Source organism: Chrysemys picta, chromosome 20 (genome assembly GCF_011386835.1).
Source record: "Chrysemys picta bellii isolate R12L10 chromosome 20, ASM1138683v2, whole genome shotgun sequence".
In the NCBI taxonomy this organism is placed as follows: domain Eukaryota; kingdom Metazoa; phylum Chordata; order Testudines; family Emydidae; genus Chrysemys; species Chrysemys picta.
The window spans coordinates 21,416,009-21,433,976 of record NC_088810.1 but is presented as its reverse complement, the minus strand read 5'-3'; the positions used below and the strand labels follow the sequence as shown (position 1 = coordinate 21,433,976).

Here is a 17,968-nt window from a genome sequence, read left to right as displayed (position 1 = left end):
GGGAGCTCTTGCGTGAGCTGCTTTGAGAGCGAGGTGAGAAGCTGGCTGCAGGGGGGTTTTACGGCTAAGGCACTTGCCTGGCGCGCAGGAGAGCAGGGTTCAAGGCCTGGTGCGGCTGTGGGCAAGTCATTTAATCTCTCTCTAAACCTCGCCGCCTCTGCCGGTGGGGTCGGCGCAGCAGCCGGCACAATGGGGCCACGATCCGAGTCGGGGCCTCTGGCTGCTACCGTAGGGCAAATAATACATCATAAGACAAGGGAAGAACTCCCCCACTTTCCTGCCCCGGCTACCTGGGGCCCGGTGAATGCAAACGGCACTTGCTTAGTTCTACACTGCATGGGAACGCGGGCCTGGGCCGCCACCTCTGTTTGTAAAAAGCCCCAAGCACAGCGATGCTGCTAAGAATTATCCAGGCTCACGCCTGCACGCCCCCCTCCGTGTCCCAGAGTTTTAGCTACAGAAGGCTGGGGGAGCTGGAGGGCTTGGAAGTGGGTTTAAATGTGCCACCTCTCTGCTGAAGAGAACGTAGGGTGATCAGACGTCCCGGTTTTATAGGGACCGTCCCGATTTTTGGGTCTTTTTCTTATATAGGCTCCTATTACCCCCCCCCCACACACACACACACCTCCCTCCTGATTTTTCACACTTGCTGTCTGGTCACCCTAAGAGAACATGCCCTGAGCTACAAGCACGTTCACGTGCAGAGGAGAGGTCTCAGCCCACCGGGCCGTGCAAAGCCCAGGGGAGCAGCACCTAAGGAGAGAGAGCTTGAATAGAAAATGGAGACGAGCTGGAGTATTGCCAAGTGCTTCCAGAAAACTACACTTCCCAGCATTCCCCTGGAGCCTCTTCTGAGCATGTGCAATCATCCCTGGTGCTTGCTTGCATCTGATGCGGGGAGATGAGGACTGAGCAAAGCCTTTTCAGAAAGCCTTTGACAAGGTCCCTCACCAAAGGCTCTTACGCAAAGGAAGTTGTCGTGGGATAAGAGGGAAGGTTCTCTCATGGGTCGGTAACTGGTTAAAAGATAGGAAACAAAGGGTAGGAATAAATGGTCAGTTTTCAGAGTGGAGAGAGGTAAATAGTGGTGTCCCCCAGGGGTCTGTACTGGGACCAGTCCCATTCCACATATTCATAAATGATCTGGAAAAAGGGGTAAACGGTGAGGTGGCAAAAATTGCAGATGATACAAAACTACTCAAGATAGTTAAGTCCCAGGCAGACTGGGAAGAGCTACAAAAGGATCTCTCAGAACCAGGTGACTGGGCAACAAAATGGCAGATGAAATTCAATGTTGATAAATGCAAAGTAATGCAAGTGGGCTGTAGTCCACGAAAGCTTATGCTCTAATAAATTTGTTAGTCTCTAAGGTGCCACAAGTACTCCTGTTCTTCTTTTTGCGGATACAGACTAACACGGCTGCTACTCTGAAACCTATCATCCCAACTATACATATACAATGATGGGATCTAAATTAGCTGTTACCACTCAAGAAAGAGATCTTGGAGTCATTGTGGGTAGTTCTCTGAAATCATCCACTCAATGGGCAGCAGCAGTCCAAAAAGCAAACAGACTGCTGGGAATCATTAAGAAAGGGACAGATAATATCCCATTGCCTCTATATAAACCCAGGGTACATCCACATCTTGAATACTGCGTGCAGATGTGGTCGCTCCATCTCGAAAAAGATGTATTGGAATTGGAAAAGGTTCAGAAAAGGGCAACAAAAATGATGAGGGGTGTGGAACAGCTTCGGTATGAGGAGAGATTAATAAGACTGGGGCTTTTCAGCTTGGAAAAGAGACGGCTAAGGGGGGATATGATAGAGGTCTATAAAATCGTGACTGGTGTGGAGAAAGTAAATCAGGAAGTGTTATTTACTCCTTCTTCCTAACACAAGAACTAGGGGTCACCTAATGAAATTAATCGGCAGCAGGTTTAAAACAAACAAAAGGAAGTATTTGCACAGTCAACCTGTGGAACTCTGCCAGAGGATGTTGTGAAGGCCGAGACGATAACAGGGTTAAAAAAAGAACTAGATAAGTTCCTGGAGGAAGGTCCATCAATGGCTACTAGCCAGGATGGGCAGGGATGGTGTCCCTAGCTTCTGTTTGCCAGAACCTGGGAATGGGCAATAGGGGATGGATAATTTGATGATCACCTGTTCTGTTCATTCCCTTTGGGGCACCTGGCATTGGCCACTGTTGGAAGACAGGATACTGGGCTAGATGGACCCCTGGTCTGAGCCAGTGTGTCCTTTCTTATGTTCTGACCCTGCACCCCTCCCTGATGAAGTCTGTTGAAAAGTGCTGAGGTCTGGCTGGCATGGCAGCTAAGCGCCTGGAGGTCAGCGCGGCAATGCACCAGCTTCTGATGTGCTGAGCCGTATGGACTTGATTCCTACGGCTCGCAGCACGCGGCGGAGTCACATCCCCGTAGGAATGTAATGACCAGAATGGAAAGCGGCAGGAGTGTGGCTACTACAGTGCCAGGCAACCACGTGCTCCGGGGGACGGCTGCAGGTCCGCATGGAACAAAAACACCTGGGAATGTCGTATGATTCGAGCCCGCCCGCCAGAGACCCCAGGCAGAAGCAGGGCCCAGTTGTGCTGGACAGGCACATGCTAAAAGACAGTCAGTCCCTGCTCTAGAGCGCTCGATAGCTTTGGATGACGTGGAATGGGTTTGATAGATTGGCCATGCATGGCTTATATAGAAACTATGTTTTGAAAGGTATATGGGTCTGGGAAAAGCTGCTGATGTATAAAATGAACCAAACCTGCTCCGCAAGGGAGATTTCGGTTAGATGTTAGGAAGAACTTTCTCACTGTAAGGGGAGTTGAGCTCTGGAACAGACATCCAAGGGAGGTTGGGGGATCCCTTTACTGGAGGGTTTTCAGAACAGGCTGGACAAACCCATCAGGGATGGTCTAGGTTTATTTGGTCCGGGCCGGCCTCGGTGCAGGGGATGGACTTGATGACTTCTTGAGGTCCCTTCTAGCCTGACGTTTCTACGAAGTGATGATCTGCGCAAAGGGGACAAAATAGATCAGGTTGGGTCTAGTGAAAAGCTCGCTGGTGGGGCTGGTCAAAACGTCTCCATCACAAAACTGATGGAAAATGGGGGGGGGGGGCGGAGTGGGAAGGTTTGTTTTTTTGCAAAAAGTATCTGCTTCCCATGGACATTTTTGATTTTATGTCAAAAAGATGAACACTGGAAAACTTAAATATTTTGCTTTCCAGCCAACATTTTTCAGTATTAAAAATATATATATATATATATATATATTTTGCTGAAAAGTCTAAAATTCTGTTGGAAAATTGACAATTGTTTTTGTCGCCCCATTTTTTACACATCTACACTGTGATACATGTGTGTGGGCATCCCCTGAGGCCATCTGTTGTTGCCCATTCCTTAGTGGGGTATGGGTTGCTAGAGGCTGCCTGTCTGTCCCCCCAGCTCTCCGTCCGTGTGTCCGTTTCCCTAGCTCCCTATCTAGTGACTGTCTGAGCCCTATAGAAAGGGACCCCCCCCCCCCGCATCCATCTACACCAGCGCACACATGTGTAACATGCTTCTGACATGCAACATGTCCTTTCCGCACTGGATGAGCGAGAACAGCCCCAGCTCCCAGAGGGCCAGAAAGCAGGGCACGAAACTAGGACTACCAATCCCACAAAACACTGCAATGCAGCAGAGAGGATGGTACTACAACACCCAGAATGCAAGGCGAGAGGACAAAGACGGGGGGGGGGAGGGAGTTGCAATACCCAGAATGCAATGCAACAGGACAGGATGGGAGGAGGAGCTGTAATACCCAGAATGCAATACAGCAGGACAGGTTTGCGCGGGGGGAGGGAGAGGATGCTGCAATACCCAGAATGCTATGCAATAGGACAAGGGGGGGGAGGAGCTGCAAAGCCCAGAATGCAATGCAACAGGACTGATAGGGGGGAGGAGAAGGCGCCCCAAAGCCCAGAATGCAATGCAACCGGACAGTGGCCGGAAGTTGGGAGTGCAACACCCAGAAATGCAGCAAGCCCCCCGGGATGGGACTACAAATCCCAGAGTGCAATGCTGCAGAACTACTATGGCAGCAAATCCCAGGATGCATTGCGATTGGGCTCGCCCACGCAGGACTACCAGTCCCAGCGTGCAGTGCTCTTGGTCCTCTGAAGACTCATGTGCATGGTGTATTGCAACTGCAAACTGCTGCTGGAGGGGCCTGGGAGCAGCAGAATACCAAGGTGAGAAGGGGGGGGCTGCCTCCTGGTCCCCCCCAAGGGCTGGGTTGCTTGGCTTGCATGCAGGGTCCGTGGGGCAGGGGAGTAGGGGGTGATGCAGTGGGATGCTGGGGGGGTAGGTGCTGCACTACTCAGGGCTACTGTGAATGGGGACTAGGGTGACCAGACAGCAAGTGTGAAAAATTGGGATGGGGGTGGGGGGGTAATAGGAGCCTATATAAGAAAAAGACCCCAAAATTGGGACTGTCCCTATAAAATCGGGACATCTGGTCACCCTAATGGGGACCTGAGCAGGCTTGAAACCCGCTGGGTAAAGCTAGCTAGCTCCCTGCTGGTGTCCCGCTTAAAATCTTCTCCCCATGCGCTATTGCTGTGCATAGACCACCCAGGATTCCTGGGTTCCTTCCCTGGCTCTGGGAGGGGAGGGGCTTTGTGGGTTTGGGGATTGTGGGGAAGGGGATGAGACCAGGAGCTAGGACACCTGGGTTCTGTTTCCTAGCTCGGCCGCCTATTTGCTTTGTGACCTTAGGCCTGGCCTTGGCTGGATCTGCTGACCCGTGACCGCCCTCGCCGAGCGGGACCATGCGTCTGACCGCCTTGCTTGCCATGGCGGCTAAGATGAAGCTGCCCCCGGACTATCGCCACGGCATCTACCGGCCCTGGACGGCCATGGCCAAGGCCCTCAACCCCCCCGGGCGGAGACGCAAGAAGGTGTTTGTGGAGCCCATCAGCAAGGAGGACTGGAAAGTGTTCCGTGGGGACACGGTGAGCTCCAGCCATAAGTAGTCCCCCTCTGGGATTGTCTAGCGTGGGGCGTTGCTGAGTTTCTGTGCCCCGAGCCGGGGGGTCCCGTATGGAGTGCTAATGGGGACTTGTTGTGTTTCAGGTGGAGATATTAATCGGGAAGGATGCCGGGAAGCAAGGAATGGTGAACCAGGTCATCCGAGCTCGCAACTGGGTCTTTGTGCAAGGTTTGAATACGGTAAGGGAAGAACGGGGGGGAAGCCTCAGTCTCCTGTGTGTTGGCCAGCTGGAATCAGAACTGCTCTGCTGTGTGTCATACATCCCATACCACCAATGGGGATTCTCCTTTGGCTCAGGCAGCGGGGCTCTCAGCGCAGGAGGATCTGAGTTCTATCCCTGTGGCTGCTCGGGTAGTTCTGAGTCTCTGGGGCGCGGTGCCCAAGGTACCCTGAGAATGACTGTGCAGTGAGCCTGTTCCAAGCCCTGGGGCAAGTCACTCCCCTCTCTGTGCCTCAGTTTCCCCATCTGTAAGATAGGGCTAACCTACATTACGTGGGTGGGCTGTGAGGTTTAATCAGCTTGTAATGTGCTGCAGAATGGTGGGAATAACCCCTCCCCTCCCACCCAACAGTCACTGGTGCTAGTGACGTGTGAGAGTGTAAAAGGCCACAACCCAGTTCAGACACTGCCCTGGCCGGGATGGTCTCCTGGCCTGAGGGACCCTGGGGTGAGGCCAGTGGGTGAGGAAGGGGCGGCGGTTTGAAAATGCTCTCTGTTTCCAGCATTACCACTACATGGGGAAAACCGCCGATTACCCGGGGATGTACATCGCCAGCGAGGCACCCTTGCTGCTCCGACAGATTGCCCTGGTCGACCCTACGGACAGGTAATCCCGCCCCCGTGGCTCGGCTGGGGGCACTGGCGTCCTTCCAGCTGCCTGTGGGAGGCTGGTGCTGTGTTAAACCCTCACCTAGGGCACTGCCCGCAGCCATGAACCTACCGGATCTGTCTAGCTAAGCAGCGCAAGGCCTGGCCAGTACTTGGATGGGAGACGCTCAAAGTTAGAGTCCAAACTCTTTGGGGTAGGGCCTGTCTTTGTTCTGTGTCTGTACAGCACCTGGCACCGGGGGGGCAGGGGTCAATGACTTGGGCTGCTAGGTGCTCCTGCGAGGCAAAGGGTAATAAGGGAAACCAAGAGTTGGGCCGGATGTGGCAAGGAATCAATAGGTAATGCAGAATTGACCCCAGTGTGGTGCGAGGGGGGCGCTGTGCCCCAGGGAGTGGGAGCTCAGTAGGGGGCGCTGTGCCTCAGGGAGTGGGTGGCGGGGGCTCAGTAGGGGGCACTGTGCCCCAGGGAGTGGGGGCTCAGTAGGGGGCGCTGTGCCCCAGGGAGTCCGTGCTGACCCCAATGCCCCAGCATGGTACTAGGGGACACTGTGCTGGAGGGAACAGTAGGGGGCGCTCCTTCCTCTGGGGGAGCACTAACTGCAATGCCCTTGCAAGGTGCTAGGGGCCCCTGTGCTACAGCAAGAGAGAGACTTCCAAAGACACCAATTAAAAACCTCCCCAAAGGCTTTTGGCCGGTCTGAGCAACCCTCTCGGGGGTCTCGTCTGATCCCCCCCACCCCCTGCCCTTCCCCCTAGGAAGCCCACCGAGGTGGAGTGGCGCTACACCGAAGAGGGTGAGCGAGTGAGGGTGTCTCTGCGAACCGGCAGGATCATCCCTGCACCCGTCCACCAGCGCCGGGACGGCATCATCCCAGAGCAGTGGAAAGGTGAGCGGGTTTGCCGGGGGCTTCTCCCACCTGGCCCCGGGCGAGCTGACGTTGCTTTCTGTTGGGAACTGCTGAAAGGTGCCCGAGCAACAGGGCTGAAATGGGATGGTGTCTGCGGCATGTGGCACGCTTGGGGCCTGATTCTCAGTCGCTCCAGCCCTGTGGCTGAATCTAAGTCGCCTTTGTGCTCTGTGTTCTAGAGCTGCGCAGACCTTGGTGTAACTGAGAGCAGCCACGGAGCTGCTCTAATTTGCAATCTGCTTCCCGGGGCCAAGCGGCTTTCAAGTGGGCGCCGGTGACGTTTTCCTGCGGGCGCAGGGCTGAGAATCGGGCCGAGGGGTTTAAAGCATTCTGTGGAGCCTGCTTCGCAGCTGGGCCAGGGAGGGGATAGTGTTTCCTTGAGTTATTTGTACTGTCAGTCGCCCCACAGCCTGGAGCACTGACTGCATTTACAGCTGCTGCCTTGGCCTCACCCAGACTCGGGGAAGCCAGGAGTGGGTTTTGTCACACTTCTCTCGTTAGCCCTGTTTCCACTGACGTTTGTTTCCCATCTGGGAAGCGACGGTATAAACCCACGTGGCTTTTGAGTTTGTGCCTTGGCGATCCCAGGTCCCAAGAGATGGGCCTGATTCTCCCCTGCCCAGCATGTCGTGTCATCGCTGACACCAGCATGGACCCGATCAGAATGGCAGCAACCCCCCCGGATCTGCGCGTCAAGCAGAGTTCGCCCTGGGCATGATGTGGCCCGGTCCAATTCCCCTGCGACGTGTGCCGGACTAGAATTCGGCTACCCCTGGAGTTGGGCTGAGGGCTACATTCGAGCTCCCTCCCACACAGCTGGGCTGGGCTGGCCCCGTGGGAGCGAACCCCCTTCTTCCCCACGGCCGTCTCTGCTGTGCAGATCTGCGGGCGGAAGGGGTGCTGTTCTCCGCAGCGTCCTGGAGACGGTGCCGAGATCGAGGTTGTAACATACTTTCCTCTCCCCCCTCCCCGGGCAGATGGGCCAAAGGACACCTCAGTGGATGATGCGCTGGACAGGACCTACCAGCCATCCCTGAAAATATTCGAAGAAGAAATCCTGGAGCTGCAGGGTATCGTGGAGACGCGCCGAGCCAAGAAGTCCTATTGGTATTAGCACTTCTGCAGCTGTCTCTGCCTGTGACCCCAGCGCTTACGCCATGTGGCTCGTGGGCGGCCCGCTCTCCTGGAGTCCCCAGTTGTCTTCGTACGTCTGGACGGCAAAGACCTGGCTGCCCAGCCCAAGGCTGCAGGCCCCTTGCAATCAGGGCCTGCCTCTCCCGCCGGCCAGCAATAAAGACATCCTGACCCCTTTTGTATGCCAGCCTCGGCCATCTTTCTTTCTGAGCCGCAGGGCATGCGTCCCTCCTGTGGCAGCGAACGCGGCCTCTCGCTGCCACCGCCTGGGCAGAGACCCGAGCGGAACTGGGTCTGGCTTATGAATCCTGTTGGTTACGGCAGAGCCCGAGTGGGGGCCCGCTGTGCTCGGTGCTGTACAAACCCAGTCCCTGCGCCGCAGAGCGGACAGTCTGACCAGCTGCGGGCTCGGGGAAAGGGGTACGGCACCCCTGAGGTGGTAGCCAGTGGCATGGTAGTTCTGTAGAGGTTTTTGGGTGGGTTTAGTTGGCAGGGGATGGGCTGAACGCAATGGGGGGAGGGGGGCATCTGAGAGAAGCAGGGTGGAGGGCAAGGGGGCAGGTGTGGCATGGAGCTGAGTCGGAGAGACGGTGGGGGAGGGCTGGAGCAAATAGCCAAGCCTCACAGGCCGAGACAGTTGAATATCAATTCCCGCCCCCCCCCCCCCCCAGGTTAAACAGGGGGGAGGGCAGGGTAGCCCCAGTTGGCCCCCACCTTAGGCTGTAACTGTTTGGCTAGGCCTCTGGGTACAGAGGAAGGAAGCCTGGTGTGTGGGGGGCCAGTTTGGGATTAAATCCCAGCTCTGCTACAGGCTGCACGGGTGACCTTAGGCCAGTCACTTAACCCCTGTTCCATTCTGTAGGGAGTGGGATAAGTACCTGAGGGGTGAGCACCTCACAAGCTGGGATGTGAGGGGATCCGTACCCCACCCCCATTAGGATTAACACTGCTTGTTACGGCAGCGCCCACCCTCGCCCATCGTGTTCTGCACAGAGCCGTGGGAGAGTCGGTGCCTGTCCCCATGTAGACAAGGCAGGGAGCAGTGACAGACAATGCAAACCTGGTGGTACGTCCCACTGCTCTTCTGGGGGGTGTTTATTTTGGGTGAGAGGATAAGCTGAAGGGGGGGGTGGGGAGAGATGCAAGGCCAGGAAGGTCGGGCAGGTGGAGGTGCAGGGACCGGGCAACCAGCCAGTCAGCACCTGGAGCTGCTGCCTGTTGTCCCTAACTGGGCCCTGCTGGGCTTTCTGTGGTACCTGGGGCTGGCTCCTCCTTGGACTCTTCCAGCCCAAGGAAACGGTGGGTGGGGGGAAGAAACCTCCCTGCCCTTGAGTGGGGCTGAAGGGGGAAGGATTGGTCCTGGATGGGCCACATCATCTCACTCCCCATGCGCAACTGCGGCAGAACTTTGAGGCTGCTCTAGCCTGCCACAGGCAGCCCCGAACTCCCCCAGTGCCTCCTCTTACAACGAGCGCCTCCTTCTTTCCCGTACGCTGTTCAACAGCTGCCACGTTCCTCCCCAGAGGCGGCTGCAGCAGGCGATTCCCATGTATCAATGGAAGCCGGTATGAGTCAGTCTTCCCCTGCCAGCGTGGATAACGCAGAGTCCAGCCCAGCCTTGGCCGCCACCAGCACTAGGTTCCGGGGCGAGAAGCTGGGGTTAAACAGGGGAATCAACTGGCACTGGAAGCCTGCAGGGGAAGAGTGGGAGGGATACCGAGTAGTTCACAGGTGGGGTTTGGAGTGAGTTCTTACAGGTCAGGCGGCTTGTTCGAAAGGATCATTCCCCCCTACCCCCCAACAGTCCCCAGATGCACACGCTAGCCTGGCGAGTAGGTGGCGATAGAGACAGGAACACGCGTGCTCGCTCGCTGGGTGAACAGGAGGCCGGACCTGCTCGCTAGCCCGGCAGGTGGGAGCCGTACAGAGGGGGACACGGGCCCGCTAGCCTGGGGAGTTACTGTTACTGAGGCCAGGGCGCTCTCAGCTACGGGCGAGGCGAGGGGCGGTGGAGGGGGAAACACTTGGCTGCTGCAGCCAGCATCCCAAGGATGAACATGCTCGTCTGTGCCAGGCAGAGGGTTTAAATCCCCCCACGCTGGAGATGGCTACAAGGAGCAGCTCTGGGGAAGGGCAAATGGTTCCCCCCCACCCTCCGCAATGTGAAGGAGCCGGGTGTCTCAGGCTGGGCCGGGGGTGGGTCGGTCCGAGGCACTCACCTTGTTCCTGCAAGTAGATCATCCTATCCAGCAGGATGAGGGTCTCCACCAGCGGCGCCAGCAGCAGGGCCAGGCTGAAGAAGGCCACCACGTTCTGTTGCTGGGCCAGCATGGCGTCCACGCAGGCCCGATCCAGAGGGGCGGCGGGGTCCAGCCCCACCCGCTGCAAGCCCAGCCGGGCGTACCTGCCAAGGTGAAACAGCATGGCCCCGTCAGCTCTGCCGCCCGCCCCAGGGCAGCTCAGCCGGAGTTGACAGGACCCTGGCAGGGCCCCAGCCCCCCGGCCACTAGTTCTAGCCCCCAAGCCACATTCCCATCCCCAAGCAGGGAAGGGAACCCAGGACTTGTATACCGCTCATGGATATACAGCTTTGGGCATCAGTTGTCAGACATAGCATGGGGAGCAGACTGGGCACGTGCCCATTAACCCCTGAGTTACCCTCAGGTGAGCCAGTCAGATGGGGTGGATCAGTGCCGTCACGTCCCTGTGCCTCAGTTTCCCCACCTGTGAGAAGTGGAGAGTCGTGCCCCTAAGTTGTTTAAATAGCAATCGAGGGGAGTGGAGAGACGGGTGCTAGGAACAAGGAGACAGTTGCCTCCGTCCCTTTCAATGAGGTTCTGTATCCAAACAGCCCCCGAGTTCTGGGGAATTTCCGAGCAGGATCAGCCCTCCCATCTCCAGTAAGGAGCCAGAACCGGAGCCCCATCTCTGGTCTCCCCGGCTTCTATTGCTGTCGAGATGGGATGAGGCCCGTCTCTGCTGCGTGGCCGTTGGCTGGTTAGCTAGGCCAGACTTTGCTAAGACACGCCGCGCCGGCTGACTCACTCCTCGAAGGCTAGCTGGTGGGCCTTGTTGACCGTCTGCACCCCGAGGCGTCTCTTCACCGGGTCAGCTGCCCGGATCAGCGTCTCCAGCGTTGCACGGTAGCAGTGAGTCCGCAGGACGGGGCTCTCGCTCCTCAGCCGCAGCATGTAGTCCTCCACGGCGTGGCAGGCCACTTCCCGCGCCTTGTAGGAGAGGGCGTGGCCCGGCAGTCCGGCCACCCAGGTGCTCAGGGGGTAGCCATACTCAGGCCAGTCGGTGGAAGGAGGAGGCGGTGCAGCGAGGCCAGGAGGGGTCGGCTCCTCCTGAGTGGTGAGTTTCATGTAGCAGCAGGCCACCGAGGTCATGGCCACCACGTGGGGGCAGCGGGTGAAGTGTCTGAGCAGGGCTATGCTGAGGTCTCCGCACGCATGGAGGCCAGTTAGCAGCAGCCTGCCCTCTGCCAGCGGCCCCAGGGGATTTACTGCTGTTGGGCGGCTCGGTCGATACAGAGGGTGAGGGCCGTTGGGAACGTAGCCACGGCCTCTGCTTCTGAAGGGATCTGGGGTTCCCCCCCGCTCCTCTCTTGCAGCAGCCATGCAGCTCCATCCTCCTGGCCCCTTCTCTCCAGCCTTGCCCGTCTCTGCCCCATCTCTGCCACCCTCACAAGGAGCTGTGGGGGGAATGATCTTCCGTGGCCCTGGCGAGTCGTAGGTGGCACCGGCCTCTGGGGTCGGGCCGCTTTCTGCCATGGGAGAATGAGCTGTGTCTATTCCTGGCTGCGGCGGGAGGAGGAATTCCCGCCATGGTGCTTGGGGGTCGACCCACCCCGCCACGTGGCTCGGCCCACGGAGGGAGATCTCCACCGGATCCTGCAGGAAGAGAGAAACAACGAATCACAGACAGCCACTCAGCGGTGGTTATCTGAGCTCAACTCTGCCACAGCTGATCAGACTAAGGCTCCGGCTAGGCTGGGGTTCTGCCTTCAAGAGATGCCAATGCTGGCTGCCTGAGAGGCAGGTGCAAACTGCGCCGTCCCAGTGGGCCACCACGGAATAAAGGGAAGTTCCGTCACCTCTAGCAGTAAGGGGTTAACTCCTAACAGATGGTTATAGTCTGAGCTCAGGTTACCCTGGCCGTCCTGATCGGGGAGCAGCTCAGACCCATTAAGCTGTTAATGAAAACCCACCCAGCAGAGCCAGGATGTAAACCCCGATCTCCGACACCCAGTCCCACGCCACAGCTACTAGACCAGGGATGGGCAAACTTTTTGGCCCAAAGGCCACATTGGGGTTGCAAAACTGTATGGAGGGCTGAATAGGGAAGGCTGTGCTTCCCCAAACAGCCTGGCCCCGGCCCCCATCCGCCCCCTCCCACTTCCTGCCCCCTGACTGCTCCCCTCAAAACCCCCACCCATCCAACCCCCCCTGCTCCTTGTCCCCTAACCGCCCCCTCCCAGGACCTCCAACCCCCCTGCTCCCAGTCCCCTGACTGCCTCCCTGACTCCATCCACACCCCTGCCCTCTGACAGGCCCCCCGGGATCCCATGCCTATCCAACCCCCCTGTTCCCCATCCCGTAACCCCTATCCACACCCCCGCCCACTGACCTCCGCCCCTTATCCAACCCCCGGCACCGGCCCCCTTACCATGCCACTCAGAGCAGCATGTCTGGCAGGCGCGCCGCCCAGCCGGAGGCAGACACGCTGCTGTGCTGCTCTGTGGAGCGTGTAACCCCGCCGCCCAGAGCGCTGCCCATGCGGCGGCGTGGCTACGGGGGAAGGGGGACAGCAGGGGAGGGGCCAGGGGGTAGCCTCCCCCGCTGGGAGCTCAGGGGCCAGGCAGGATGGTCCCACGGGCCCCGTAGTTTGCCCACCTCTGTACTAGACCATGCTCCCTCCGCTGGAGCCTCGCTTCTTCCCTAGACAGTCTTCGGGGTAAAAATATTAACATCCTCTCCTTGAATGGGTCGCAGCCTGGATTTCCTCGGGGCGGGAAGCGTCAGGAGGATATCTCTCTCCAGCACCGGGTTCTCTGAGCACCTCACTATCAGAGATGGACCCCTGAGAGGTAGGTGGCTCAGTCCCATTTCACAGATGGGGAACTGAGGCACAGGGTCAATTAAGGGTCGCTCAAAGAGCCAGAAACACAACCCAAGTCTCTTGAGTCCTAAGCCAGTGCTCTACCCACTAGGCCGTCCTTCCAACCCCACAGGAATTTAGTCATTGCCTGCTGTGAAGAGCCCACTGATCCGCACTGGGCATTAGCCTTGGGCCCCTCCTCTGCCCCCCACTGCACCGTCTACCTTGGTTCGTCGCGCTTGCTCCTTCTCCAGCGCCCACACCAGTTCTCGGTCAAACTTAGTCGCCATGTCAACCAGGCGTCCGTCTCCCTCAATCGCCGTGACGGACAAACCCAGACCGAAGGCCAGAAAGCGAGCGAGATGGCCCTTGAAGGGGAACACACGCCGACCGTCAACACGGCTGCCGCTTTGGGGGTTTCTGAAAGCTCCCTCCCCTCCCCCAGCACTGGAAGATTAGGGAGGGAGGGGGATGCATTTCCCCACACTGGGGCGAGTCATGATTTTTGAGTGCTTGGGTTGGGGGCCTGCGGCGGAGTGCTGAGAACCAGCAGATGACTCTGGTCACTTCCCCTCCCGCCCCACCAAAGGGCCTGATTGAAGGAGGGAGGGAATGGCTAATGTCCAGATCAGCCTGAGCTGGGGAGAGCTAAGGAGATAATTAGCCCATTAACTGCAAGAGTAAAAAAGGAGCCCAAGACGGAAGTGCAAAGGAGAGGGAGAAAGCAAGGCAGGCCAGCAAAGCCAGGGTCAAGGGGGATCTCTGGAGCACGCTCTCCTCTCTGGCCAAGGGATGATGACGGTATGTCACTGTAAACAGAATTGCTGCATGCAGGGGCGGCTCTAGTTTTTGTGCCGCCCCAAGCACGGCAGGCAGGCTGCCTTCGGCGGCTTGCCTGTGGGAGGTCCCCGGTCCCGTGGATTCGGCGTACCCACCGCCGAATTGCCGCCGAAGCCGCGGGACCGGCGGACCTCCCGCAGGCATGCCGCCGAAGGCTGCCTGACTGCCGCCCTTGCAGGGACCGGCAGGGCGCCCCCTGCGGCTTGCCGCCCCAGGCACGTGCTTGGAGCGCTGGTGCCTGGAGCCGTTGCTGGCTGCATGGGACTGTACAGGGTGGTGGCTGAGATCACACAAATAAAAGACACAGTGGTGGTTACAAACCAGAGCTGCAGGGGCCTATCACAAAAGCACTGTGTGGGGAAAGCAGGACGTGCAACTGATTAGAAGCTGCATAGGGGACCGTAGAGAGACAGCTCCTAGGTGAGTTCGGTCTCCATAATCCATTCAGTCCTTGGCCTCTCCACTAAGGCTGCCAGCGAGGGAAGCAGCTGGCACTGATCGTGCTGGTGAGTTTTGGGATACGGTCTCCTGGGAAGTGAGTTACTCCCCACTGTGTCACAGGCGCCATCAGTCCAGGGTCACCCGCAGTCCAGGGCGGGACTCCAAATGGGTGACATAAAGGTGAAAGGAACCCTGTGAGCCAGCCCGTCACCCCTCCTGTGCAGCAGGAGACAATGCACCTCACCCCTCCAGGGAAGGATCTGGGACACAAAGGATAATGCAAACCACGGAACTACCGGCTCCCAGCGACCTACCTGGCCAGAGCCAATATCTACCACCTGGTCACACCTGGTGATCTCGCTCAGTTTCTTCACCACCTGAGGAAAAGATAAAGGTGCAGACTCATCAAGGAACTTGGCAGCAGAAAGGCCTAGGCTGGCCAGCTTGGGTGCGGAGAGTTAGCCACCGAAATCCGTGTTGCAACACCTAGGGAGCTGGCCTGCATCTCAATGCAGCTTCCGCCAACTTCAGGGTACAACATCTTGACAGATCAGGCCTCTTTTATTGGGCTGCTCATTCAAGGATGCAGCTAGGAGAACGTTGGCCAATGGCCTTCGCACTTTTCCTTATCGCGGCCCTATGTTGCAACTGAAAAAACGGTGGGGACCCCCTGATCAAGGGAGGACAGCGGTGACCGCCCTTGGACCCGCGTGTGACCCCCTTTCCCTCTGGAACTGCAACTCCCCAGCTGGAAACCCATGATCTTGGCCTTTGCCAGAGGAAGGCCTGGACTCAAGCGCTGGTCTTCCTCCTCCAAGAAATGCCATTCCTCAGAGCTGAGGAGAGTCACCTTCTAACTAATCTGATCGCTTCATCACCCTGCTACTAGGAATTATAGCATCTTCATGCTCCTGGGGATGTGAAGTGGGAAAGGAGGCTAGGATAGGAGAAAGCGAGACCCCAGAGATGGGGGTAGACCCAAGGGCTGCTGGATTGGAGTCACAGCTATAGTGATGTCATCATTCCTACTGGGGACAAGAAATGCTAGCCACAGACCTTCCCGAGCTGCCGGATTTCATGCTGCTTTTTCGGCTTGACGTGCTTCCGGAAAAGGGGGTTAAGCTTCGAGCTCTGACACCGGTTCTCCCTGAACTCCTCTGGCCTCCCGTTCGCCGACGTGCCGCCTCTGCCACGAGGCGTTCTGGAGAAAGCCAATGTGTGCGCTGTAGCTTTAAAGGCCAGCAAGGAGAGTGGCCACACCACGCTGTAACTGGCAGAACAAGGCCGCAGTTAGTGTATGGACAAGGAATTCCCATTGCTGTCGCACCAAAGGGACTGAACAGACTACGGCTGTACAAATCACTTCACCCACTGGGGAAATGCGGCCACCTCTGGAGTAGAATGCGGCAGCTGTTTAACAGCACAGAGGAACAGTATGTGAAAGTTCAGGATGGGTGGTAACGAAGCAAATCATATCCAAGTTGAACTGCATGGGGAATTTAAGGAGGCAGAATGCTGGATTTAGGCCACTGGGAATGCAACCCTGACTCTTGCGAATAAAAAAAATGCTGTGGTGTCTTTAAAGGCCACAAGTCTGTGCCTATCTGTATCTCTAAGCCTTTCCAAAGCACCTGTCAACATATCTAGCCGCTGAGTGGTCAGGATTTCATATCCTCTCTGATAGGCATTTCCCCTATCACCACAGCACTCCCTAGCACCATGCGAGGGCTTTGGTCCAGGACTGACTCAGAGGGAAAAACATCCTCTACTATAACTGACAATGCAGCCTGCAGACACAAGCCCTGCCTGCAGCCCTATGCCCCTTGCAAACCCCTGCAGCTAAAACAAGCCCACAGAGGACACTAGTCAAGCCCCTTTGATAGGAGCATGGTCTTACCAAACTTCCTCCGGTTTTCCTTTCTCGAGCAAGACGGCAGCGAGTTGCGGGGAGGGGAGATCGGTGAGCACTGCCTGCCAGGAATAAGGAAGCTTCCCCCAAAGATTATCGGTGAAAAACTCCTGCAGGGAAGAAAGGGTGATGGGGAAGGGGAAAGTTTAAGCACCAGCACTCATCATCCCAGCCCACCCCCAGCACTCAAACCCCAACCGAGATAATGGCCCCATTGTGCTAGGCGCTGTTCATATACATAGTGAGTGACAGTCCCTGCCCCAAACTGTTTACAATCTAAATAGACAAAACCGACAAAGAGTGGGAGTGGAAACTGAGGCACAGAGTAGGGCAGTGACTTGACCAAGGTCACACAGCAGGTTGATGGCAGAGGCAGGAATGAATCCCCAGTCTCCTAAATCCCAGGCCAGCACCCTTCATGCTGGACCCCGCCGCCTCTCAGCAAAGCCCAATCGCGGTTTGAATAGGACTCACAATGATGTATGAGTCCACAATGGAGCCATAGAGAGAGAGGACATGGGTGATGTTCACTGCTAACTGCTTCTGCTCCTCCAAAGAGAGGGGCTGGCCGGAGAGCCCCGTCATGGCAGTGGCTGTGGGGTGAACCTGAGAGATGGGAAATGGTGCACGAAGAAAGAGTTAAAACCTCCTAAAAGGAAAAAGGGAGAGACTCACCGCGCAGGAAGGTCTGAATGAACGTGCTTGGCTCCTTTAATTACTCTTTGCAGCCAGGGGCTGCTTATGTAAAAGGTTTGGGGATGAGGGGCACTTCCTGGGGGAGAGGGAAGGCCAATTCAATGAGGCATTCACCCCCTGGCATCTCTGCCAGGCTTGGGAGTGGGTTGGTGATGTGGGTTCCTTTACACTAGCAAATGGGCTGAGGTCCAGCAAACTCATTTCCCGTATGATGCTGAACAGCCCTCCAAAGGTCTGGATCCACGCTGGCGCCTGCGAGGGGAAGGCCCCATATCCCATTGCCTCGTGCCACTGTTGCAACTGTGCCGTGTGGCAGCAGCCTGTGCCGTGCCGTGCCATCCTGGCATTGGCTGGGTGGGGCGCTGTGGCTGCACCGTCACACGGCGCATTGTGTCGTGCGACCGTGCGTCCCCAGGGGTTGCCAGGACGTTACACTCACAAGACATTGTTGTGATGTCATGGCACGGGGCATTAGCGTGGCATCACTCAGGGAGGTGTTGCCGTGACATTGTGCTGTGACACCACGTCACTGTGACATCACCCTGACACGTTGCCATGACATTACAGTGCGACATCGCACTGTTGTGACGTGTCAGGGCCTGGGGCATCAGTGTGATATCGCTCAGTGAGGCGTTGCCATGACACTGGGCTGTGACATCATCAGGAGGCGTTGTCATGGCACTAAACAGTATAACTGTGACGTCATGCCGCTGTGATGTCACCGCACGGCACGTCGCCATGACATCACCCATGCTGCCGTTCTGTTTGTGTCGTCGGCAGACGTCACCAGCCCCTGTCCCCGCCCGAGGGAGGTGCAGCCCGAGGCTCCTGGCCCCGCCCCCTCCCGCAACTCCTTTGGCCCCATAGAGCTCACCCTCCGCAGGGCTAGAGTGCCCAACGGCACATCGCACCCACTCACCGCCAGCTCTCTATGGTCTCCCTCGCCGCAGGGCCGCGCACGCGCAAGCGCCCTCCCAGCCCCGCGCGCCTCCAGAGGGGCACACGCATGCGCACAATCTGGCCTCTGTGCCTCAACAGCCGAGGCGCATGCGTAAACTGTCTG

The 17,968-nt window shown here is 57.5% G+C and overlaps 2 protein-coding genes across 6 annotated transcripts; one reads left to right on the top strand and one right to left on the bottom strand.

Annotated features, from left to right (window-relative positions):
• The first annotated feature begins 4,070 nt into the window (after positions 1-4,070).
• Positions 4,071-8,101, top strand: MRPL24 (mitochondrial ribosomal protein L24). Of its 2 annotated transcripts, none has more exons than XM_005310937.5 (6): positions 4,071-4,248; positions 4,775-5,010; positions 5,132-5,227; positions 5,772-5,875; positions 6,634-6,764; positions 7,763-8,101. In XM_005310937.5, exons 2-6 carry the CDS (start codon positions 4,828-4,830, stop codon positions 7,897-7,899), a joined length of 651 nt encoding a protein of 216 aa, XP_005310994.1. In that variant the 5' UTR covers positions 4,071-4,248; positions 4,775-4,827; the 3' UTR covers positions 7,900-8,101. The 2 variants fall into 2 exon arrangements, with proteins under 2 accessions (XP_005310994.1, XP_065430383.1); XM_065574311.1 differs by having other exon boundaries at positions 4,142-4,248; positions 4,745-5,010.
• An 879-nt stretch (positions 8,102-8,980) lies between these two features.
• Positions 8,981-17,951, bottom strand: METTL25B (methyltransferase like 25B). 4 transcript variants are annotated; one of them, XM_005310940.4, is made up of 9 exons: positions 17,825-17,951; positions 16,684-16,815; positions 16,198-16,319; positions 15,357-15,570; positions 14,615-14,677; positions 13,244-13,387; positions 10,965-11,812; positions 10,139-10,323; positions 8,981-9,610 (listed from the first exon to the last, which is right to left on the bottom strand). In XM_005310940.4, exons 2-9 carry the CDS (start codon positions 16,792-16,794, stop codon positions 9,492-9,494), a joined length of 1,806 nt encoding a protein of 601 aa, XP_005310997.2. In that variant the 5' UTR covers positions 16,795-16,815; positions 17,825-17,951; the 3' UTR covers positions 8,981-9,491. The 4 variants fall into 4 exon arrangements, with proteins under 4 accessions (XP_005310997.2, XP_023955648.2, XP_023955647.2 ...); XM_024099880.3 differs by having other exon boundaries at positions 9,348-9,553; XM_024099879.3 differs by having other exon boundaries at positions 9,348-9,610; positions 15,357-15,564.
• Positions 17,952-17,968: the final 17 nt, after the last annotated feature.